The sequence below is a fragment of the Rhea americana genome, unplaced genomic scaffold, assembly GCF_003343005.1.
Source record: "Rhea americana isolate MKP2758 unplaced genomic scaffold, rheAme1 scaffold_318, whole genome shotgun sequence".
In the NCBI taxonomy this organism is placed as follows: Eukaryota; Metazoa; Chordata; class Aves; order Rheiformes; family Rheidae; genus Rhea; species Rhea americana.
This window is the reverse complement of record NW_028186444.1, coordinates 102,488-127,470: the sequence shown is the minus strand read 5'-3', so window position 1 is coordinate 127,470 and position 24,983 is coordinate 102,488. Positions and strand designations below refer to the sequence as shown.

The window sequence follows — 24,983 nt, the reverse complement described above, 5'->3', positions numbered from 1 at the left end:
TCGCCTCCTGAAGGAACTTTATGAAACCAACGTAAGAAAATGTCTAGGCCAAAAATATATTTAAGCACAGTCTACATTTTTTGACCTTAAAAATGCTATTACAGTGGCCATATTAAATGGATTATCTTCTGCAGAACTTGGAGCATAAGTATTATCCTTCCCTTCAAAGTTAGCCTCTGTTCTCACTTCACATCCAAAACACACTTGACAGCCAAGTACAAACAGTCCTTGAGCAGCAGGATTSACTTGAATGTGCATCTCAACCACATCCACTTGAGAAAGACAACAGTGCATCACTCTGTTCCTTGCTGCAAGTTAAGAAAAATATTGGTGTTTTTCTAAGGTAACATTTAAAAGAAACTCCCCAGCTTGGGGAGGCTCAAGACCAACAAAAATTGCACTTGAGAGAAAAGATGGCCTGAAAAAAAGCAACACAATTCATCTTCATTCAAGCATCTACACAAGATGCTTGCAACACGCTCTCTCCACCCAAATAGTGTGAGACACAGCCAGTGCTCAGGGATGATTAYTCCCTCTCAATAATTTTAATTAGTGTTTGACCTTAGGGAACTGGATAATTCCTGTTTGACAAGGTCAAACTAGTCTTTCCTGGAGAGAGAAAGACGCCTCCCATCTGCACGACTGCAGCTCCAGTACGACACACAGCTGCAGCCACCACAAAGTACATGGGACAATATGTTGGCAGGCGTGTGGGGATACTCATTCCTTTAACACAGAAAGGATTAAATTAAATTCTCATGTGGGTTTTGAAAAAGAAGGCAGCTTTCCTCTGGAAGGGGGTATACAGGTTCCAGCCATGGAGTAAGATAAAGTTTTAAAGGTCAAGCTTACAAACTTGRTCTGCAATGCAAACCTAGACTTTGCCAAACTTCAGTTTGAGAGAGATAATTCGTGGTTCTTGAGAATACCCAAAGGAAAACATGAGGCTTGCTAAAGAGGAATCTCAAGAAATCTGTACGTTTGTTACGTAGGTCTCTTGTGACCAGATGCAGGCTGGAGATAAAGAGCCAGTGTTCACATCCTCAGCTGAGCAACTGGAACTCTCTAACAGAAACTCATATCATGGAGAAATTTGTTTTTAAAATAACAGGATAAGCAGTTGTTAAAAGGCATCTTTTATTTTATCTTTGAGCAAACACTTGACTTAAAGCACTCTGACTGTATTAAGACACCTAAGAAAACTGGAGACTTTCATAGGTGCCAAAATGTGACTAGTAGCACCTCTGGACCACCTGGGCTGTCCTGTGAAATGCTGTGTAGAGCACCAGTCCCATCTCAGATATTCCTGCTGCCATCCGAGCATGTTCTGCTTGCAGGATACACACCTCACATCACGCACACCTCCTGTACCGACAGCTTGGTTGAAGCGAAAGCCTTCAGTCCTCGGTGAGCCTAAAACTCTCTCTATCAGCCCAGGGTGGCTTGGAAGACTGCACAAACTGAAGGTAGCTTACAACTTAGCACAGACCTTAAATACTCCCGTTATTGTTATAACACGTTAGCTTGTCAAACCAACAATGTGAGCGTCCTACCTAGCAAAGCCGCTAAATCCAAACCGAACCATAACCACACCGTGCTTATACATTCTTAATAATTTCCATTTTTGAAACCTGTCACCTAAACCCACGAGAACACGCAGGTAAAATGTACAATACAGYATCCAGTCCTCTGAAGGCACTGATTAAATGTTCAGAGATGAAYGAATGGCGAAGGGAATATATTCAAAAATTGCCTGAATAGTGACAAGCTGCTTTTTCTTTCTCCATTCAGTGGCATGAACASTACAGTCTTCTGGATAGAAAAACCTTCAGAGCCTTGGCATCCAAAAATATGCAAACACATGCACACAACTGAGGTCAGAATCTCCTCCTTAATATTTATTGCCATTTTTAGCCGTTTAAGAAATAGAGATGCCTTATCCATWAGAGCCGGTTTCTTCCATCTCCTCTTCCCCTCATCCAAAGCGGCTACAGCGTATCGGCTCAAGCACCTCTGCGCCCCCGAGCTATCCCCATTCTCTGTGCAAGCTCTCCCGTCTTTCCTTCCCAGGCTCCGCTGCTTTTCCATGTTTCTCAGCATTCACAAAATTGCTCTCTCTCTTCTGAACATATGGAGCTTCAAAACAATCTTCAGCTCTTTCTTAACCCACAATGTCACAAAAAAAACCCTAAACTTTTTCCATAGAAATCATTACCTGTGTTTGTGTCATTTTTCCCCTCGCCTTTCCACCTCCAGGGAGCCTCTGTGCAGGGCACTGCTGTAAACATACGGTCAAAAACACAGAACCAGGACAAGGCCCATTGCTAATAGCAAATATTAACGCTGCAAAGGTCCAGTTAGCTCACACAGACTCCTAGCACTTTGGAGGAGCCACGGCAGCACCTACGTCTCTTCGCTTTCGAGCCAAAGCAGCCGCAGTGTAGTAAACACTGGAAAGTAGCTTCATTAGGCTCCACCGTAAATGGCTTCTTGGGACTCATTACACGGCTTGCGCCGTTCAGGGCAAGATTTCCAGGAAAAGCCAGGAAACGCTCAGCGTTTGGCGGCCGCCTCACGCTGCGCTCCGCTCAAGGGAAGGACTGCTCCCGCCTGACCCCGGCTTTTTGCCGCCCCGATACAACCGGGCCGCCCCTCCGGCTGCAGCGCGTCACCCAGCACCGGGTACGACGTGGCAAAGGGCGGGAGGACGGTCGCAAGCCCTCCGGGAAGGCGCGCGAGGGCCTCGGGCCGGGGCTCGACACCCGGGGCGTACAGAGAAGTAATACGACAACGCAATTACTGTGTGTCCACGTGCCCTGACGCTGCAGGACAACAAAGTCCCTGGTGTCCTGTCCAGCCCCCCTCCTCAAAGGGGCTTTCCGGCACTGTAAAGATGCAAAATTGTGACAAATGAGCCAGTCCCACCAGCATCCGCAGGAGTTCAAACGCGATGTTTCAGTAATGGAAAAGGAGCAGCTGCAAAACGTTGCAGTGTTACCAAAACCTCACGGTATTTTGGGGCTCAGAACGGAGGAAGGTGATTGCTGATTTTAGTTAGCTTCCACTTCTGCTTTCAGTTTCATAAGCATCTAGCTTCTGAATTTACAGAACAAAAATTCAGATTTTTTTCCACTGGCTGCAGAGAAAAGTCTGAATAGGTGGATGCAGAAGACTAATTGTTCAATTGAAAAAAATACTGTTTTTCTTGTCTMATTGTTTTTAAGCCGCAGGGTGGCTCAGGATTCTTGGATTTTTGAGGTGGATTTCAGACCAGGTCCATATTCAAAGTATGACAAGATTCAGGATTGTTTGGGTCCAGCTTTTGGGGGAGATGTTTAATATTTAGATGACTAATGTGGAAGACAAACTCAAAGGGGAGTGAAARCTCAGCAACAGTTTGCTGTAAAAAAGAACCAATTCTGCCATATATGTAGAGCCACGTTGCCRTTCAAAATGAGATAAGCAAAACCCAGCAAAAACCATGTCAAGTTTTGTTTTCATGCAAGACGTCAAGTCAGAATAGTTTATGATCCAACACATCACACAGATCTGCAAAATGTGAGCTATTAAACCTGACACTCCACCAAGTTCTGGTCCCAGTTTTGTTGCAAGTAAAACATTCAGCCCAGAAATTGTTATAATTTATAAGCCCCTTTTAAGCAACCCTAATACTGTGCAGCTCGGGGGTGGGGGGGAATCTGGATAAGCATCAAAACCCTGTAAAATGCAGAGTTTTGCCCCAAATCCAAGATGCAGTTAGGCATGGTTTTAAATATACAAGGCGAGGAGTGCAAACACCTCATCTACTGCATCAAGGTTTCAAACTACAAACCTCTGGCTACGCAAAACTGCTGAATAATAGCAGAGTTGGCGGAGTGCCACCCGCCCGAGGCACGCACCTCCCATCTGCGCGCCCACATCTCTGCAACGTGTCTGGCTGGTGGATCTCACCTGGCTTCCCGCTGCCCCGTGTCAGGGACCAGGCTTCGGCACGAGCCCGGGGAAGAGCGCGTCCAGGCGCCGTCCAGGCGCGTGCAGGCAGGCTGCGGGCGTTAYGCTCTAATCCCCGGCTCTCCTGCTCCTCCAGCTGCCACAGCTCCCTAGCTTTACAGAAACGCTCTGGTTTCACACCATCAGGACTTCAAAGGTAGCTTTTCAAGAATGCTCAACCTCAGTCTTGATCACCAAAGTCAATGCATAAAAAAAATAATAATAAAAAATCACAAAGGAAAAACCCTTGGCTGCTCCAGATGCACTAAAAACAAAGCCCTTGGAGATTCCACCCGGTTTTCTCTCCTCGGCAAGTCTCTTTGTCCAACAGGGATTCCCTGAGCCGCAGGGTGGCTCCCACTGAGCAACCTGGAGTTCGTGTAACCCAAGACGCTCCTTTTCCTGTAAGGCCAGAGGTATTATAAAGGGCCAAGACTGCATGCATAGGCYGTAACAAGCGCCTTCGCTCTTTGATGCCGTCAGAGATTTTTTTAGCCAACTTTCCTGACTAAACACACACATGCTTCAAGAAAACTCCTATTTTAAAGCTGTAATGTAAACAACCCCAAATTATTACTATCCCCTAAAGGCTACTGCTGGCAGGAATCAATGATAAAGCTCTGCCAGAGCAGTCTGGCATCTAGCAACAATTTGTTTGTTGTCCTGCAAAAATACAGAGAGCCTTGCCATATGGTATTAGCAACTTTCTGGTAACATTAAGAAATACATTGGCTTGGAAAGCAGTTATCGCACCAGAAATAATCCTACGTTTCTGAGGCAGGTCTATGCTGTAAACTGGTATCAGCCTAGCAGCACTGGTTAGGAGAGCAAAGGGAGGTGATGGTGGCCAGCAGAGCCATAYAGATGACATGCCACTGGCACGGCCACGTTTCTGCTGGCACTGTTTAGTTTCTTCTGGGCTAAGAGGAGCTGCACTGAGCTTCAAGKGCACAGGCTCAGCACTCCCCACCTGCTAGGAGGACTTCAGCACTATAGACACAGCTATCACAGAGCTGACCCCAGAAAGCACCCGAGATACCTAACATCCTCCTGGGCTCAACGCAAAGCTGAAGCAATGCTCCAGCCACCTCAAATGGCCAGGGGCCTTCTGCCCGCTAATGAACAGCTTTTTCCCCACTATTCGTGCTAAACAGACATGAAAGGAGAAATCAAAACAAGCTCATTAAAAAGGTTTTTTTTAAAATAATGCACATACAGTGATTTTCTGAGAGTGTTTATACAGGAGATCACAGATGATCATTCATCTCTAAAAGAGATATAGTGCAAGCTGACATGCAGATTTGGTGGGAAAACACATATTTTATAATATCACATATTCTTAGGCTAGAGTTTTTAGAAGGACCTGAACTGACACAAATGAGCAGAGATTTCTGGGGACATGACTTTACTTCTCTCACTTTCTATAGGGCTCAAAGTATACTCCCCGCCCTCCCAGGCTACGCTGCTAGCAGGGAGACAAAACCTGGAGTAAGAAGCATTTCTTACACAGAGAATATTCCCACCAGGCTAAATCCTAGGGCTTTTGTCAAGGAAGGTTTGACAAAGCCAAATCTGAACGCAGAGCTATGATACATCTRGACTAACAGGATTCTTCCTCGTGTTTGATTTCAGATCTGACATGCAGTACACTTTTTTCTTTCTTTCTTTCTTTTCTTTTTTCTTTCTCTGAAATCAGAGAGTTACGTCTGATTTAAAGTTAAGCAAGTCATCAACCAGGAAGATTCAGGCTTGGTCATAGTGGTCACCTTGGAAAAGTAACTGCAGCTTTTCTCACACCTTTCACATTCACTCTCCACCTTCCCTTTATCAGGATAAAATGGTAGCGGATGGCACTTGGGATAGACACACTATTCCATCGGCTGCTTATCAGACTGCTCCTGTTTCTTGACGTTTCTCTGTAGCCGCAGCCTACGTTAGGACGAGAACTCACCCTAATTCCTGTGAGGTGGGAGTTTTCTACAGATTCACAGTATCAAGATTATAGACACACTATGTGGAACAGCATCATATGRGACCACAGCACAAAACTGACAAATGATGGTCACCACGTTGTCCKGACTCCTCCAAGCCAAAAGCCCTGGGCACCATGAGGAGGTAGCTCTAWTACCCAGCATCTGCTTCTCCCTGCTGGGAGAGTTCCAGAAATGAAAGAAGGAGTTATATTCAAAATGAAAGAAACAGCAAGCAGGGAACGATATTACTTATGGAACTGGAAAAGACACAGTCCAGATTAGGTGGACCAGCCATGGAACAACATTAGCRGGACTGCTTGGAGCATCTTCTGAAGCACTTTTTAGATCAAATTTAAGAGATGCTTAGCTCCTTCCCCATTCATCTCAAATCTTTTGGATTCTTGCAAATCTTTACTTACCTTCACTGCTCCTACGTCTTGCTCTGAAAACTGATGTCTCCCTTCCYGTGGTCTGCAGTAAGCAGCCTCTCCTCCCTCTTTGCAGCTTCAAGGGAAGCCAAGGTCCATTCTCCCCTGTTCTTGGTCTGTCCATACAGCCAGGCCTATTCTTGCCTCTCCTTTATGGCTCAAAGTGTGAAATATTCCTGTTATGGACACCAGCTGATAACCTGAGCACTACTGCTGACCGTACTGTATAATCCCATGGCGGTTGCTAGAGAACCGCAGAAAATTCCCTAGCAACAGCACACCGAGGACTGAAGATGCTGTAATCATCAAGTACTACCAGCCACTCTAGCATTAGGAGAACCTCACAAAATTGGGCCACTTTTGGCTCCAGCCTCAAATATCCTCACAGACTAAGGGGTGTAGGGTGTGGAGAAAGGAAGGAACCACAGAGCGCTTTATTAGTCACCTCTGCTGAAGATGTGTAAGGTGTGGGGTGGTTATCAGTCCCTGAGAAACGTAGGGTAGCAGTTTTGTCTTTGCTTGGAAATTAAAGGTAGAAATTAAGCTGCTGTCTTTCAGAAGACACTACCAGGAACCTGGGGCCTTCAAAGCCTAGATGTTATGCGAGGCAGATGGGGAATCAGATCATGGGATGCCCTTCCCTATGGGAAGCGGCAGGGCTCTGCTAGGGGATCCTGWCCTGCCAACAGATCCACTCTAACTCTTCAAATAGATGAGTAACCTCTTGCAAACACTCTCCCGGGGAGGGGGCAGGAGAGGGGCAGGGAAAGGGAAAGGGAAAGGAAACCTCCGCAATGTCCTGCTACTCTGGAGACCATGAATTTGCTGTAAGGGCAGGCGCAGCAAGAACAGTTAGAGGTGGCCAAACTAATTAACAGCCACCTGCTCACATCCCCGTCTGCTGTTCCCTGCTGCAGAGATTTAAAAGACTTATCTTTGACAGCCTTTTACAAACATGAAGTCCTCCGCTTTATTGACATCCTTATCTCAACGCACGAGATAAGAGAGGCTGAGGCAGAGAGAAAAGCCACAAAAGGACTTACAGGGAGAACCGCAGTTAGAAACCCAGAGCTCCTCCAAAGACCCCACGAGCTCCTCTCCTCCCTTAACATTATATTATTGCAAGTATTCAAGGTTCCTATGTCCTACATGAAAAGTCACACTGTGCCCTTTGACATGAACATCCTCACATGTCTGTACATAAGAAGCTACAGATCCAGGAAAGAGAGAGAGAGAGAGGGAGAGTGCGTGAGAGCACCAGCAGAAACGTATCTGACAATGGTTCTATTCAATACAGAAATCTCAATATTAGGAGGAATTATTAAAATGAGATAACTAGAGAGATGGCATAGGAATACTAAAGACTTGGAACAGAAGCATTTTCACATAAAAGGGAAGGGAGTCTGAGCCTTTCTCCCCAGTGTTCACAGAAAGCCTGAGTTAGATAAACAGTAATAAATATTTTTTAAACAAAAATACCTTCTATCTCTCTTCTGAATTTTCATATTTTAATCTCTCGCCTTGTAATATGACTACACCATAAAGTTCAGTGGTCCACAGAAAAGAAAAATCAGAAGAGTCGGGACATACAGTTTCTTCATGTGCTAAAATAGAGATACCAAAAAGCCACAGGCAAAAAAATATGTCAGAAAGAGAAAATAAAAGGAGATCTTTCTTAGGCCTTCTTTAACACAACACCAAAAATCAACCAAGAAATGCAATCCAATTTCTTTTCCCCTGGTACAGATTGTCTTTAGCAGAAAAGTCATTCCCCGTGCAACACCTGCCCTGCCGCCAGTTTTCATAAGCACCACATAGAACCTAACTGACCTCAAAAGTTGCATGCTGTGACAATAAATAAAGTCCGAAGCCCGCCCGTAACACCTCCGAGCCCCTCGGCCAACGCGAGCTGCGAACTCGCCTACAGAAACAAAACGCGAGGTTTGGTGCTCCTGAGAAAGCTCCATCAGATGGCCGCAGCGCAGAAAAGCTGGCATGGCTGCAAGTTCTGATATTAAAGACAAAACAAAACAAACAAAACCCAAAGGCTGCTCTTTTGAACCCTGGGGATTAGTGTGTTTGCCCGTAACATAGCTAGCTCCAAGGTGGGGAAGGAGCCCAGTTGCCGGAGCGGTCACATTCGTCAGGCGTTCCAGTTGAGAGCAACAACAACCTGCTCGGGTTTGTAATACCCTTTGTAGGTGATTATGGGAAACAAAAAAGAGCTAAATTCAAAGCAGGTTTTTCAGCTGGGGGGGGATCCAAAAACGCTGACTGAGGAGCAGAACAAAGCCAGATGGCATACGCTGGTATTGTTGGGGATTATACAGCGCAAGGCAATAGGAAATGAGCAGAGAAAAAGCACCAGTTTTGTCCCATGGCTCCTCYGTTGCCAAATGAACATACCGGGGCAACCGTGAAACAATCAGTTTATGAGTTTCATTCCCCTCCACCCCCAGACTGAACTTAAATATTTGTATAAGCCAAGGCGTAACTTTTATCTAATGTTTTCCTTGGGGTTTACTAGCTGTTTAGAGCATTCAGTCTAAAAAGCATTCCCTCAAACGCTTGCCACAAAAAGAGTTGAAACTATGATACTAATTAAAACCACACTCTCTGGTATCAAGAAGACATGCTATTATTTTCTTTTTTGCTCATGAGAAGCTGTTAATATGGGCAACGCGTCTGGAACATTTTCCTTCCAAGCGCAATGCTCCGTACCCCCTCCTGCTCAGGTCGGCTGGTTTATGAACTTGTCAGCAGTCTGGGGTGGGAAGGCTCAGATGGGATATTTACAAGAAAAGATTTTTTTTTTTTTTTAATAACAAACTGTTTGCCAACTTGACGTTATAAAAAGCACATCGAGAAAAAAAAAAGAAAAAAAAAACACAAAAGCTTTATGCGGCACGAAAGGTGACAGGCTAAAGGTCCTGCCTGGTTGCCCAGTGGGCCAAACGAAGGGATGGATCTTGCCAAGATATACTATAGATTTTGAAAAACAGCCTCCGGCTCTGCCAGGGTGCTTCTGGACACTCAGCACAGCCCAGGAAAGGATGTGGGTTGCTGCTGTGTACCATTAGTGATCCACACTAGGGTAAATGCTATTAAAGAAAACAGTAACATTTTATGCTCATTTTATCCCCCCTAATTTAGATGCTGCTAAGGCCTCCATTATTGTGCTATCAGCACCTCATAAACATTAACATATTTATCCTTATAGCATTTCTAAGAGAAGGGGAACTGCTATTATCACATTTAAAGGATGGAAAACTAAGGCATAAAGAAATCAAAGGTCAGATTTTAGAAGTGTTGAGAGCAATTTTCGAAAGCATCCATCCATATCCTAAGCGATCTAAGCCCAGTCAAAAAATTAATTTGCTTGTCCAACATCAAACAACGACGTCTCCTTCGGAGCAGGTAATAAACCACAAAAGCGCAAGCAGTGGCAAACTGTTTGGGTCAAATTTTCCCGGCCTACCAAGTTGTTTCCAAATCCTCCCCCCCTACCACCCCCGATCTGAAGCAGCATCCTGGAAACTCGGCGCTTCGCGACGGCAGCTCCTCGGTGGCTTGGGCAGAGTGCCACAGCCAGGGGCTGCATGCGAGGGACCCAGCCCGAGGCTCCAAAGGAGCATCTGCGCTCCTCGTGAGCGAAACCAAAGTGGCAGCAGGCACCCTCCGGGAAAGGCCCTTGTCCCGCAAGCGTCACTCTAGGGACCACAAAAGTAAACAACGTTTCCTCGGAGCGGCGGGTCTCCGGTTTCTGCTTGGGAGCCTGGCTTTCGCTGCTCCGACGCTGTTGACTCAAAACAAAACGCGGCTTCCCTTTTTCACAGCCACAGGGATGCCAGGTTTTAATTCCTGGCGGTGCAAAGCGTGGGCAGCGGGGGAAGGGGCCTTCTATGGGTGTTTGGCGATATTTTAACTTTGAACAACCTCCTGCCTGATTATTAAGCTTCTTGGTTCGCCAACGATACAGAAAAACTGCCTAAGTTACAAAAACAAGTTAATACATAAAAAATATGACTTCAGCAAAGAAGCTAAGCTATACGGGTGAATACGCTGTAATTTGTTACATGCTTCCATTGTGCAGGGATCCAAAGTAATAAAATATTCCTGTAATGTTAGAACCGTGAGGCCCAGCCCTAATAAGATGTTCAGATTCCAGTATTAGCTTTGCCACACTATACCCTGACTCACTATTGAAATGAGCATTACAYTGCTAACCTTCCGAGCACATTCCTACATTTTTTGCCTTTTTATTTTTAATTTCACCCCCAAAGTACATTGTATTTCTATCCAGTAATGCAGGACTGGGGCGATGTCCCCAGCGCTGCRATGCGGGGATGACATCTCTTGCCGCTTTATGCCACTGCAAACCCATGCATATCCAAACCATCATCATAAAACCCCGGCGGCTGGCTACGGCGCTTRGTTTTATGGACGTGGGGGAGGGCTTGGGGAAGGTACGGGCTGCCTTGGAAATGCCACATTCCCTCAGTCCTGCTTCTCATTTGAGGCTGACAGGCAAAATTCGAACACATCATTACGGCTTTGAGGAGGCTGCTAAAGGTAACACTCATGTTACAAATGAATTAATAGGAAACACTTACCTTCCCCACTAGCTTGCCTTTCCTGTTCATGCAAAGGTAAAAGTCTGTCTCTTTCCCTTTGATCCGGACTTGACTGCCAAAAGTGTCTGTTTCCACTAGAAGCTGGGCTTGTAAAGGAAGAAGAAGAAAAAAGAAACATTTACCAGTCTGGTCACGTTAAGTTGTGGGATGTGCAAGGCTCATCAGCACGCTCTCCTGTTTTAGCTACCCGAGCCACGCGAAGCTGTGGGGCACACAAGGAAACCCAGAGAACCCATCCACAGGCTGAACCTGGTCGCAGGTGCAGATCAAGGTCTCCACCGAGTCCTGTGCACCCGCTCCAGGTTTAATGGTGGAAAACACACATATACACATGTGCACTCCACTTGTGCACCCCAACACCGCTACATCACCAGTAATATACAGCACAATGTTCTCCTTCGCACTGAGATTGCAGATTACAGTCTTGCAGAAGATCAGCATGACAAGGACAAAATTCCTTTTTCCTGTCAGCAGCCCTTAAACACTTTACAGAAGTGTCCCAGCCACTCGCTAGAGGGGCAAAACAACACTCTGCTCTTCAGGCCTCCTAAAGGTCATGGAGACAGCTAGGAGGGGAGAAATTCAGTGCTAGTTGCTCTTTATGATGAGCATCRGCACTTCCAGACCTGGTCTCAGAAGGTCACTAATTGCTTTGTGGCAATCTAGCTCAGCTCAGTCTATGACTCTTGCCCTGGCGGGGAGAAATGTGGCCAATCATATAATGCCCATCTATAAGGGCCACAGTGTTGGTTTGCAGCATTTCCAGGAGCCATGGCAGAAGGATGGACTTCTGCAACTTAACATGTCACCTGCCTTGACACGATTTAATCTGCAGAAGTGGGCCAAGCCACCAGCCAAATGTGGCATGCTGATATCATCACTAAAACCTGGACATGTTTGAATTCAGCGTTTTATTCTGTCTCCTTTCAGAATTAGGACCTAAATGTGAATTCCAATCATGCCCGAAGTTCAGATTCCACAAATTTCCCTAGAGAGTCAGGAACATGCAGACTGGACATTTTGTTTCAGATCCATCTCTGATATGCAGGGGAGAAAGTAGACATGGTCGAAACACAATGCAAGAATGTGTAAGTGTCAGCAAGTGCAAATCCATGATCCTGTTCTGGAAATTCTCACATTTGTGAGAACTAAGTCTTACCGTAGAAACCCTGCTTTCGCCAAACTCTGGAGAATGTTTGATCTATGCTGCAAAAAAGTCACATTCTTTTTGGCATTCATATTTCAAACTTTAAAACTCTCTAAGAGCAAATATGTTCACTGTAAGGATTTACCATGGGGATAGAAATAGGGGTTTGTTTCATTTAAACACATTAATATTTTTCCCACTTGTAAAGTCAACTTTTGGCTTCTGCAGCAGTGCAAATATCACAAACCTTTAATTTGCAAGGGCCCTAAATGGTGTTTTCCCTTTGCAGCTCAGTCACATATGCAAGTTCAGGGTTTTTCAATTACTAGCTGTTTACATTTACTTAGACATATCTGTTATACCTTTATCACAAGGGATATTTAAAGAATAAATTATTTCTAACAGCAAATGCCTGTATTATACCAGTGTATTATTACAAACACATGTAAATACAGGCATTTATCTAGGTCTTTCTGAAACGTATCTACGTTTTGGGGTAGCTAAGATAGAGGCCAGCTCATTGATGATAACTAAAGCTGCAGACCTTGTCTCCCCACTTGCCCAGGAGGTATCAAACCACTGACCTCCCATGCACTTGAGTGAAGAAAAGCTCCATGGACCAGAAATATGGCATCATAATAAGGATATAAAGATGAGCAAAGCCAGGATGGGGGGAGATGAGATGGCACTGGGTCAAGCAGAGGTGTTCAAGGGGAGGCTGAGCAAAATGGTAGACAAMTTGGTAAATACCAAGAGCTTCAAGGAATTCAAGGAGACTGCTCARAGGAGCTCTCGCAGCCGCACAAACAGACCAGGGACCGTCTCCTTTAGGGAGATGACTGTGAAAAGTCTTACCCATCACCACAAGCGAAACTAATGGTCAACCACAGAGGGAGAGCGCAGCAGCCCACRCCCGAGTGCAGGTCATCAGGCCAGCACTAGAGATCCCAAAGACTGGCCCAAGCACCACTGCCAACTGAGAGCGCTCCAAGGAGTCATTCCCGGATCCGACAGGCAAAGCAAAGGGACAAGGGCCAACCAAGGACCTGCCTTGGCAGCTCGTAGACAGGACACAGCAAACATGTTCCATGCCGTCTGCCCACCCCTACTCCCAAAAGGCGTTATCCAAGCTGCAAGGTGTTCCCCATCCAGCCAAGTCTCAGCGTTGCTGCTAAAACGGCTAAGAATAACGCTGAATATCAGATAATAACTTTGGCCAGCCTAATGTTCATAAAGCGCAGCACGCCTCTGCTAGGGCCTCGAGCAGCAGTCCCGAGTGCCAGTGAGCCACCCACACCTTTGCAACGCAGGGCGCTCGCCGGCGCTGCATGTACTCGGATTAGCAACCGCGGGGCGCACCATCCTGCGCTCCCCGCCCCCTCTCGCTGCAGCCAGTATGAGTAATATCCAAGCTGATTTTAATTTGAAAAATATCACCTTAAAAAGATGCCGGTTCCCTGCTGTGAAAATTAAAACCATCTGGATGGAGTGATTTCAAATAATTAATCTAGGTCTCCTTTGACACTGCTACTAATTAAAATATGATACCTTCCTCCCCCTTCTTTAAATAAAGAATTTAAATAAAGTTTAAAGATCTAATAAAATAATGTCATAATTTAGAACTAAATAGGACTCACCTTTCCTGTGCACTGCGAAGGTTATGCCTGCACTTAAATCCCTCACCACCTAGCAGCAGCGGATGGACAAACATCCAGCACGACACCTCCAGCAGCCCACCCCACTGCCCCGTCTCGGTTCTCGGGCCCCAGGGATCATCCTACGCCATCRTGTGGTCAGGACGGCGGGTCAGCACGCTGCCTCTGCGCCTTGCTGTGGCATCAGGCCTGGCTTTGCTAGCTGCCAGGGCASAGGCGATGAAGCCAAACCACAGGCACCCATTTTTCAAAAATCTGAGTCTCAAGCTTCCTCAATTGTTGGAAATATTCCCATTTTTAGGAGTCCTCATCCTCCTTCTTTTACAAGAGATTCGTTTGGTTTGGGGGTTAGGTTCACCACCCAATTGACTTCCAGTTGAAGGTTCCCCTTACAGCTGATTCTTCTCTTTAAAACAGGCATCTAACAGGGGAAGGATTTGTCCTTCTCTCCCTAAATTCTCTCAGGAGCCTCAACAGTGTGCTTGGGCAACACGTCTAACTGCTAGACAGCTAAAATCACCTGGGGTGAACCCTAACCCTGGACCCRCCAATTCTGCAACAAGAGTATCTGCGACAGGGATATTAGTCCACCATAACTTGGTGTTGAGGTCTCCTACTCCCTTCATATGAGRCTGCAAAAAAGTTCAGTCACCACCAACGGGATCTCAATAAATGTAAATTCTGCCTTGAACTGCTGTCTTGTGTGACACTACCATAAAAATATTGCCGCCACAAAAAATGTGTGAAGAAAAATTCAAGAGACTTTTACCTGAGCACTCAGTGGAAATAAGTGACACCAAGTTGGAGCAGTGTCCCCATGACAGTTTGCAGCTAGCTCGCCCTGCAGGACGTGTTACTTTAAACCCCATTAGTCCCTGGATACACCRTAGGGAGATTACAATCTTTATTTTCAAAAGCCCTGCACTCTAGCCTCCAGATCAGGTATTATTGTTTAAATTCTTTGACAGCTAGATATTCTGATATATTTTCCAGAAAAAAAAAAGAAAAAAAAAGAGAGAGAAGAGAAAAAGAAAAGATGTCTTTAGAGGGTAAGATCTTCTGCTACATGCTTTTGCCTTATTGGCCCATTTAACCTAAACCTTCCTGAAAACTCCCACTGGAAGAGATTGGAATTCCTCACATGTCTAGGTGAAAAGGATTACATATATATGTTGAAAAGCTATCTTCCAGCTAAGAAAACATGAAGTCAAGGAGATATGTGAAGGTGGCAGAAAATATGCCAAATTATCTTTCAAATATTTCCTGGGAGTGGGAGGATGGGAGCCAGAAAAGCATAGGAAAAGAAAGGAGAAAGAAGGCACCTGAGAAGTTTAAGGCTCACACAGTACCACAAAATCCTACATTCCAGCAAGKTTGAGATAAATTAAGCAACAGAGGAAAACCCAGTTATGGTGCAGAARGATTGGGCACTTCATAAACGTTTCTGAAGCAGCACTGGCCATAAGCAGAGTTGATCCATCCTGCAGTAGGGATGATGCTGCTGCCTTAGAGGCGAAACGGAAGAGGCAAAACCCACAGGCTGGAGGACTCTATTTGCTAATGATGGGTGCTATATTTGCAGTTTCTGGACTAACAAGGTCTTGAGTGCAAATGTTAAAAGCTCCAAGGCTGAACAGGACAGGCTGCAAATGTCCTCAAGGAAATGTTCTGCCAAACAGATTTAACCACGATGCAGGCTTGTGTCGATTCACAGTYGCTTTCTGCAGGTACAAATCCTGCAAAAGGAATTGCAGGAGAAAAGATAATACCGCCACTTCTGCTGCCCACTGTCATCTTTAAGCAGGCCAGCTAAGACACATTTTCTGTGGAAAAGGCTCTCGGAGGGGACCAAGATCYCAGCTTTTGTTGCACTTTTTCTCATTACAAGCTCGTACTATTACAAAGCCAGGGAAACTATTCTTAGTGCTTACTTGAAGCCATTTCCAGCTAATGAAGAGAAATGATGCACAGATAAGTCGAGGCTGGGACCACAGCTCTGTGACAGGGAGCAGCTTTCCAATTTATTAGGTCTACTGCTACGAACCGAGGCAGAGTGCACTTGCCACAGATCTCAGCACATACCACATCTAACTCACCCTCAAAGAGCTAAAGAGAATGAGATTTACTTTCTCATAAGACTGTCTCTTCCAGAGAAAAGCTCAGCCGAGCATGGATTTTTATGTATCTCCATGCCTAAAATAGTTGAAACCCGTTCAAACACATCCTGTTCCCCCAAAATTTGAATCCTTTACATGACCACAGCATAGGACAGAATGACCCTGTCTCGACTTCACGTTGATGACCTAATGAAGAGGGAATCATGCCAAAATTATGTAAAGTCTGTAGGGTCTAATAAAGCCTGCGGGCTATGAACAACTGAGKGAATCTATGCTGCATCTTGAAGTTTTATTTGCACATTTGCATATTTCTCAAAAGCATATCATTTTAAAGAGTTATAACCCATGCAGTTCAATTCCCTTCTCAATTAGGTGCAAAACAGGAGTAACTACAGAAATCAAGAAAGTCGGTGCTCAGGAGTGCTGAGCTCTGACCCACATACCATTATAGTTAGCTCATCAAGTTTGTCTTTAGTGAACACAGAACATACATGTCAAATTATAAAAAGGCACGCTCATTGGGAGATTTCTGCTAATCCCGTCTTCCCAGCAAGGTGCCATACCACCAGCTCCAAGACTCAGGCTCCAGGTACTTAACGTTTTTTAAGCCACCACTTTGTACAAGAATGGAAACTATCCAGTCTTAAATCAGTRAGACTACACAGTGAATAGCATGCTCAAACAGTCTTAAATCAACCTTTTTAAAATGTGGTCTAGCTGAGGTTCTCTTTTTAACATCCTAAAGTAACCAAGTCTGAAGAGATAATGAATATCTTTTATTAGGTCAGCTGATGTAGTTAGGGAAAAGACAAGATTTCAGGCACATAAAGCTCTTGCAGCAACAGCACAGTAATATACCTGCAGCGCAAAGTCCCTCRTTGCGCTTCTCCGTGCCTGAATTTGGGACTGAGGCGAGGCAGAACGGAGGGTTCAGTGCGTACAAAGGAACGACAGCCAAGACCGCCCGTCCGCCTCGTGACGGCACCCGCCAGCTCCAGCAGTTCTCCGGAACCGGACATGGTTGAGCATTTGTATGGGAGACGCCACAGGAAAATCCCCAGCGCTGCAAAGCTCTCCAAGGCGCTTTCACTGCAGCAATCCGATCCTGCCTTCGCATCAAGGCCTTCACACACACAGGAAGTCCCGCAGGTAAAGATCCCTGCAGAGCGTCCGGGTCCTGCCACGGGCTGCGTGGCTGGACAGGGCAGGAGCACAGGTTTGGGGCAGCGGGAAACACTTCTCGCCTTCCTAGTCCTCTGCCAGGCTGTCTCTGCGCTCTGCCTACCTACAACTGGCACAAGGGAGGAGCTGGAGAAAAGTGTGGGATCCCAGCACTTTAACGGAGCAAGGAGAACTCAAACCCCCTCCCTAACGCACTCTGCTTTACCTTCCTGAGGTTTTGCCTCTGAGCTAGCTGATAAGAGCTCGAGTGTCAGGGAAAGGCTTTCAGGCACTCTCGTTTGCAAACGGCAACCTCACAGCCGTCCTGTCCCACTTCCAGGCTCCTGAGCTATCCGTTCTGTGCTCACCGAGCACGTCTACATGACACTATGCCAAGACACGCGGAAATATCCGTGCTCGTGCCAACCACGCTAGCCTGAGTACCCAGCCCAATACAGATGTGCAAGCATGACACACTGCTGCAGGCGCTTAACCCTGCAGCGTGCACAGACCAGAATAGTCRGGTGCTAAAATACCACTTGCACCCTACTGCCAACATCCACTACGTAAGCCTGGCCACCGTCACTGGGGTTCAACTGTAAGGGGTGCCAACCTCCAAAATCCCCACCGCCACTTACTTCAGCAATGACTCTACAACATCCGCAAGGCATGGTTTTGATCTGCAGGTGCTCTCCAAGCATCTCCAGGATCACCTCAGGGGCAAAGCTGCCTCACGACTCTGTASAGAATGTATTGCTTATGCCAGAATGGCGACAGTAAGGGAAAATAAGACCCTGAAACAAAGTACTCTTTTCAGTATTGCCCACTCTGATGCCTAAAGGATGACAAAGCTCTTCAGACATGGCCCCTATAAAGTAACTCCAGTCACCACATTTTGGGAGAAGCTTAAATGTAAATATGCTAAACTTGGAGGTCTTTAATCAGTCCGTGCATATGAAAATCCTTTGATAGTTTAGCTGACATAAGACCAGAATAAATATCAAGGTAGAGCTTAAGAGATTTTGCCCAACTTAACTCAAAAAAAATAACCAAAATAAAGAACATCTGAGGATAATGCTAAGATTGCAAGTATCAGGTTACCAGCCCAAGACTCCACTATCCAGACTGTGTTCATCATTTATCATGTGAAAAATGAGTGCAAAATATTGTCATTTTGTCATGCTGCCATTTGCACCCATTAGTAGATATAATAACACAAGATTAAGCAGTGGAGAATCAGACCTGGCCTCTTGCAGATGTTTTATACATAATTCACCTTAAGAGGCACTAAAAATATTTTGGCAGTAGTTTTGATTATGTTGAATAAGCTTATTTAGACAAGATTCAGTAAAACTGGAGGCAATAGGTTGTGTGTTTTAAAAAACGTCTGGGTGGGGAGTGGCAAAGAACAAATTCTRAACTGAACTTTACCACCTGCAAACTTGCAATGACTAAGAAGTAGGCCTGGAAAGAGAAACGTTAAAAGTGTTAGCACAGAAATTCCTCTATCTCACCAGGGTGTCTTACTGTCTCCAAACACAGCTCAAGTGGACAGTATTTCTACAGAGGCAGGAAAACTGCTTGAAAAGCTGCCAGGCTCTGAGTCTGGAATTAGTGAAGGATGAGCCTCAAAAAGTTCAGAAGCTCTGTTTTGCTTGAAAAAGCACCTAAAATGAAAAATAAAGGGCCAAACCCTGATGTCTTTGATCATTCTCATTTGAATAAACTCCTACTGACACAGTAAAGACCAACAGACAAGGACCTTAGAGCCTGGCCCTGACTGTTTTGCTGAAATGCATCCAAAGCATTGGAATCTCTTGGGTCTGGAAATATCATGAACCTTTCCTGTCCCACAGAGGGTTAGAATTACCACAAGAACAAACTTTTGCTGAGGTTATTTGGACTCTCTTGTTCCCAGTCTCAGCTGAACCCAACAAAAATACTGATGCACATGAAAATAATAATAAGCAGGGAATGACAATCATGGGAACCCCATGTACTCTCACTTCTTCGAAGCTGCTTTCTTTGCAGCCAGAAGTTTAGGACAGACCATATTTACTCTGAACCACTTCACCCATCTGTCTTGGGCAGCCTGACGGTTGGCTGCTCATCCTCAGTAGTGAAGTAGGTGTGATGTGAGCACCACCCATATTCTCTTACCTAGGAGTCCCAAACACATAAATCTCCTCTGTATACCAACATCATGATGGCTTCAAATACTCCAAGTTAGTCCAACCAGTTTCCCCTGTGGTACTTGTGAGTGCTCCAAATTGGGGCTAATCAGGAGAAATCCATAAAGAATTTGCAGTGAATTAAGATCATCAGCTGTGCCTGCTATAAAAAGGTGTTACTTTCACTGTACACTGTGCGGGTTTTATTACTCTGTGCCCTCCAGTAAAAGTTGAAATTGTGACAATTAATTTTATGGATGGGGATGTATGTGTATCTGTGCATTTTCCCAATGGGGCACACTGTAACTTCACCAGGAAGTAAGAAATACACTGAAAACAAAATTGCACAAAGCTACAGTATTTTCAATAGGGTTCTTGCAGCTCTGGAGCTCAGAGAAGCAAAGGCAGTCCGTGAGAACAAATGTTGAATATGGGGAAGATTATTCTATGTTTTAAGATGAGAAACAGTCTCTGCTGTGACAAATGGATGCACACTCGCTATCAAACATGTCTGACCTTGATCTTCAACAATCACGCTGCTGCTGTGTAAAAGATAATGTACTAGTAATCACAGAATGGTCRATGCTGGAAGGGACCTCTGGAGATCACCTTGTCCAAACCTCTGCTCAAGCACCTCGCACAGGGTTGCATCCAGGCAGGTCTTGAATATCTCCAGAGAAGGAGACTCCACAACCTCCCTGGCAGAACCATCACTTTCAAATGAGACTACTTGRTTATTTGGGGGTAAAGGCTGAAAGAGGAGAACAAGAACTGATTTTCTACAGCACCTGGTCCTTCCTCCCAGGGGACACGCTCGGGGACAGAGTGCTCTCAAGGCAAGTCCCTCGGAGGACGGGGCKCTCTGCATCAGCCTGGTTGAAAACRCCTCTCCCCCCACAAGATATTTTCTTTCAGCCTTACTCAAAGCAGCAGCAATGGCAATAGTAACAAAAATCAGATACCACATTAACTCTGCCTTTAGCACCTTTGGTTTGAGAGAATATTTGGTTTTGGAAGCTTATTTGTCACAAGGGTTTTCTTAAATTACTACCTCAGTACACAGCAGCAGTAAGGCTGTTTACTTGCCTTTTAGTGCATTTTAATTGTGTGAGAAGTTTGAAAAGTTTTTTTTTCATTACTTGAATCATTTGGGACAAGAGGCATCTGGCACTGGATATTTAAACAAGACCTGTCAGATCTGTAAGTGCACTTATTAAAACATTAAAAAAAAAATCTCAAATCTAATTCTAGATTCAAAGCRTGAGGGTTTGGATTCAGAAAACAGACCCATGCTAAGTCTCAATATAAAAAGTGAACGAAGTACAAAACTAAGCCTGTCATCCTCCGCGGGGCTACGAACCTGAGCGGCGAGGAAGAGAGGCCGCATCTCTAATAGCTTCTTTTTGTCATTCTGGGTCTGAGGAGCCAACGTCGACAGCGTAAGATCCCGATCGCGTTACGTGTTGCGGAGCCCCGTTTCAGCACGGCCGGAGGCACGCCCGCTCCATAAAGCCCGGATTCGCTCCCCCCCTTACTTCTGCGTGAACCGCCGCGGCGCTGCCTAAACGCTTCGGCGCAGGCTCGGCCGCCCGCCTGCAGGATCTTTTACTGAAAGCCCCAATTCTGCCTTGATTTATCACTCGTGCTGCAAAACCCGTTGCAAAAGCCTCACCGCCCGGAAAGGCCCGCGGGAGCCGAAGGTGGCCTCTGCCAGCGGCAGGGCCCTCCCCAGGGCAGGAGCGGGCTGCGTTTCCGCCGGCGCAGCGGCGCCGCGAGGCCGGGCAACGCCGCGGAGCAGGAGCCGGCCGCGGGGAAGCGAGAGCTCGCTTTGCAGCACCCAAGCTGCTGGCGCTTTCCGCCCGGTCCCGCACTGGGCACGACTGGAAAGGAGGCAAAAAAAAAGCAGGACGCTGGGGAACGCGGGCCGCGGGTGGCCAGCGGGCCCCGTCCGCCCCCGCTGCGGGCAGGTGTCCCTCCGCAGCTTCCCCGCCGTGCTCCGACCGGCGATCGGGCAGCGAGCGGAGCCGAGCCCCCGGCTGCGGCGCGCTACGCGCCGGGCGGTAAGTGCCGCTAACGCGCTCTGCGTTTGTGCTCGGGGGCAGGAAATCCCAACATCCAGTGCCAAGGGGTTAATTATAATTTATGCCGCATGATCTTCAGGCTGTGGAGGGTTTTTGTTGCTTTTTTTTTCTTTCCTCCAGCTAATTAAGAGGTACAATTACCTCTGGGAATCAAAGGGATATTTTGGTACCCAGCTCAGAGAAACAGATTACAGGCACTTAAAACACAAGGACACCCTAGCTTTTCTACACGTGCTTAATTTTTGATTCAGACCATTAAAGGAAACAGTCATATTCCTATTCCAGTATTGCAATGCCATGAAGAATGCCTATGACAGCAGCTGCAATATGGTAATGCACTGTGTTGCTGCTTTCCTAGCGATTTCCTAAGCTTTCCATGATACCTTTTACTGATGTATCACCTGCCACTCAGGGATCTTCCAAAACTTCCTRCTTAATTAAAAAAGCTTCATGATATCTTGGAGGTGGGTACTAACCAGGCAGACCAGCTTGTGGTCAGAGTGCAAGCCCGCAGCTACTTGCTCCCAAGCCGAGGAACAAGTAGATGGATATTATTACTTAATCCCAGGAAACCACTTGAACTTGGGTGGTGAACAAAGTTACTGTGGCCACAGAGCCACAGTGGCCTCAACGTGCAGCCGGTGCCAACTCATCTGCTCTCCCCTCTCCGCCTGATGGCCTGCGATAAGCAGATGAGGTTCACTTGCCACCGAGGCCCTGGAAGCTAGGGCTGAGGGAAAATTAGCCCTGCTGGTGCCCAGCATTTCAACGTGGGCACGCACAGGCAGGTGCACGCATAAAGCGCGGCTGGGCAACGGGGCGGGCTGGGGGATAGCACCTTTGGGACTCACCTCCACCAGCTCCACGCCAGCTGGATGCTCACCAAACGCTGCCAGGTTCAGCACAGAGGTGCCACCGTGGGCCAGCTCGCACTGCACTGGCTGGATGGGAATGCGTTTTTAAGAGCAAGTCAATCACTTCTCATAATCTCCAGCCATCAGCTGCTTYCCTTCATGTTTGTGCTAAGGTTTAAGGGCTGCTGTAAACCTGTGCTCTCTCTTTCTCATCACTTCCAGAGGTGTTTGCTGAGCCATTTGCAAAAGGTTGATGTAAATGAATATTCAGACGTTGGGAGAGGGGGGTTGTGTTGAGGACAGCAAGAAAAGGTTCTGGGAACCCTTAAAGTCCTCCTCTGGGGAGTCACTGGAGCCACACAAACAACACAGGCTGCAGCTTCAGCCAGGCTCAGCACAGGCTGTGCAAACACCTAGTCCATCAGTCATTATTTCTTAGGGATGCAGTAGGCACTCTGGGAAATTACACACTTACGTTGGAAACTGGTGCTGTATAATTGTCAGCAGCCGTCATGCATCTTTATCAGCAGCCTTTGCCCTGCCCTAAAACATAGCTCAGAAACACAYACGAGGCTGGCGGCGGCAATGAAGACCAGCGATTTTTCTAAAGAAGGGGTCAGCGTTAGGACCGTCAGTGTCCATCCGTTTGGGTTGAAATAGAGCACGTACTACCAAAGCCAACAGGAGAACTCAGCAACTGGTATCCACCATCACCTACCCTCTGCCTAGGGCTTGATTAAATTGTTCCTGGTTTATCTGGCTACCCTTTGATCTGCATCCTGTGCCGAAAGCAGCAAGCTTGCTGGGCTGAATTTGCCACAAAGCAGGCGGAAATCCACAAACTAAAAACACACTGTGTAAAGCATTTTGTTAAATTACAAGGAGATAACGCAGTCAACACCTCAGCACGGACAGATGCTGACTGAGATTGCTCATCTCAAAGGGGTTCTCAGATGCTAATTTGAAACCTGGCATTTAAGAGCCCTGTAGCCTGAACAACRCATCTCCTGTGGCTTTAGGCTCTTCACTGACCAAAAACTTTCCCGATTTAATGGCAGTCCTGGATGTATTTCTATCCCTTTAACCACTCTGACTGTCAGGAAGAGGGCAAATCAGTTGTCACAAAATGTTTTACAAGAACACCTACAAACGGTATGATCCCACATCAAATAGAGCAGTGACTGTGTTCCCCCCAGTACTACGGGAGCTGCAGAGTGGAATACTCCATTTAGCTGCAGGATCCTAGGTGCAAATTAGGAAAGCTTTCCTATGGAAAGTTGAGAGCAATCAGGGGTATGGTACTTCTTAGAGGGTTTACTACTGTGTATAAGAAGGGATAAAAAAAATTTTTAAAAGAGAGAGAGAGAGAAGAAAGAGAGAAATATAGCCAAACTAGGAACACTCTGCAGAAGGGATGAAGATTGCTGCATGTGCCCAGCTGATCAGAAAATCCAGACAGCCTYTCCTAACCTCAGGTATAAGACGGGTGCTAGTGCAGGAAAGAAATTAACAGGCTGAAAAAGGACCTGGCTCAGCACTGGAAAAAGCGAGACAGGAATCACAAAACCGCTGCACGCAGTCACAGCTGAAGCCACTAACCTGCACTGACGCTCAGTGAACAGGACTTGCAAATGCTTAATCAGCAACATGACCAAGTTATAAAGGAAAGAAAAAGAAGGGAAGGGCAGATCCAGAGGGAAATACATATATACCAGCATTACCTTTCCTTACAGCTCTCTCTTTATTGAAGAAGCAGCAAAAGCGCCAGTGCACTTCAGAATACAAACGCTGACACTGAAATTCAGAGTCCTGAATCGCTTCCAACAGGGAAAATATACTGACCGCAGTCTGTTTGGAGGTCAAACAAAATCAATAGCCTTTCTCTCCAGTCTGTCTCTAAACTAAGCTTCTTTCAAAGACATCCAGAGAAAATGGATCATCTTTTGTTGTTGTGTGTGGTTTTGGGTTGGGCTTTTTTGTTTTGGTTTGGTTTTTTTAAGTGGTCAAACATTCATACAAGTATAAGAAACTCCTTCCTCCCTCGACATACTGAAAGGATTGTACAGAGGTCAAAACTGCTCATCAGTTTTACTACACAATAGATGAGTTATCCAATTCTTGGGGAGGAAACCAAGCTGGAAGCTGCTTAACACCTGGGAAGAGAGGAAAAAATAAATCAATGTATTTGCTTGATCGGGGGGTATATTTAAAGCTGGTTGCCAATTAGTTCAACAGAGTTTGCCATTAAAGAGCACAACAATTTAGCCCCAGGAGCTGAAATTTACTGTGTTTCCTCAGATTCTTCCTGCTGAGAGACAGATATTGGTTTTAGCCAGGTCAGACACCAAGGAGAAGGACTGAGGCTGAAAGTCACAGTCGCAATATTGGACTCTGAAAGGACGCCTGACAACGGATACGACAGGATTGCAAGACAATCTGGAGTTTGGGAAGCACTCTAAGGAGSCAGGCTCCAGCCAAGAGATTTCTTTCACCTCTGCCTTTCTTCCCCACTCAAAGGGCAAAGTAAACTGGTTTAACATCCTGAAAGGAGTAAAGATGATGAGGTATTAGTTATTGCACTGGTGCAGAGTTTGCCTCTCCACTCCAAGTGCAGGCCTTTTAACATCAACTACAGATTATTCCATCCTGCACAAYGTATAATCTTTACAGATGTAAGTAGTCACTCCAAAAAACTTACGGAGAATTTTGCCTCTATTCCATTTTTACAGAATATAAATTCCTGAAAATCTCACTACAAAACCACAAAGACAA

General features: G+C 46.0%; 1 protein-coding gene across 3 annotated transcripts in view; it reads right to left on the bottom strand.

Moving 5' to 3' along the window:
• Positions 1 to 24,983, bottom strand: part of FGF18 (fibroblast growth factor 18) — an 87,813-nt gene that overhangs the window by 9,339 nt on the left and 53,491 nt on the right. For all 3 annotated transcript variants that reach the window (XM_085310357.1, XM_085310356.1, XM_085310358.1), the window contains exon 4: positions 11,005 to 11,111. In XM_085310357.1, the coding sequence (XP_085166483.1) occupies positions 11,005 to 11,111 (107 nt within the window). The remainder of the gene's footprint in view (positions 1 to 11,004; positions 11,112 to 24,983) is intronic.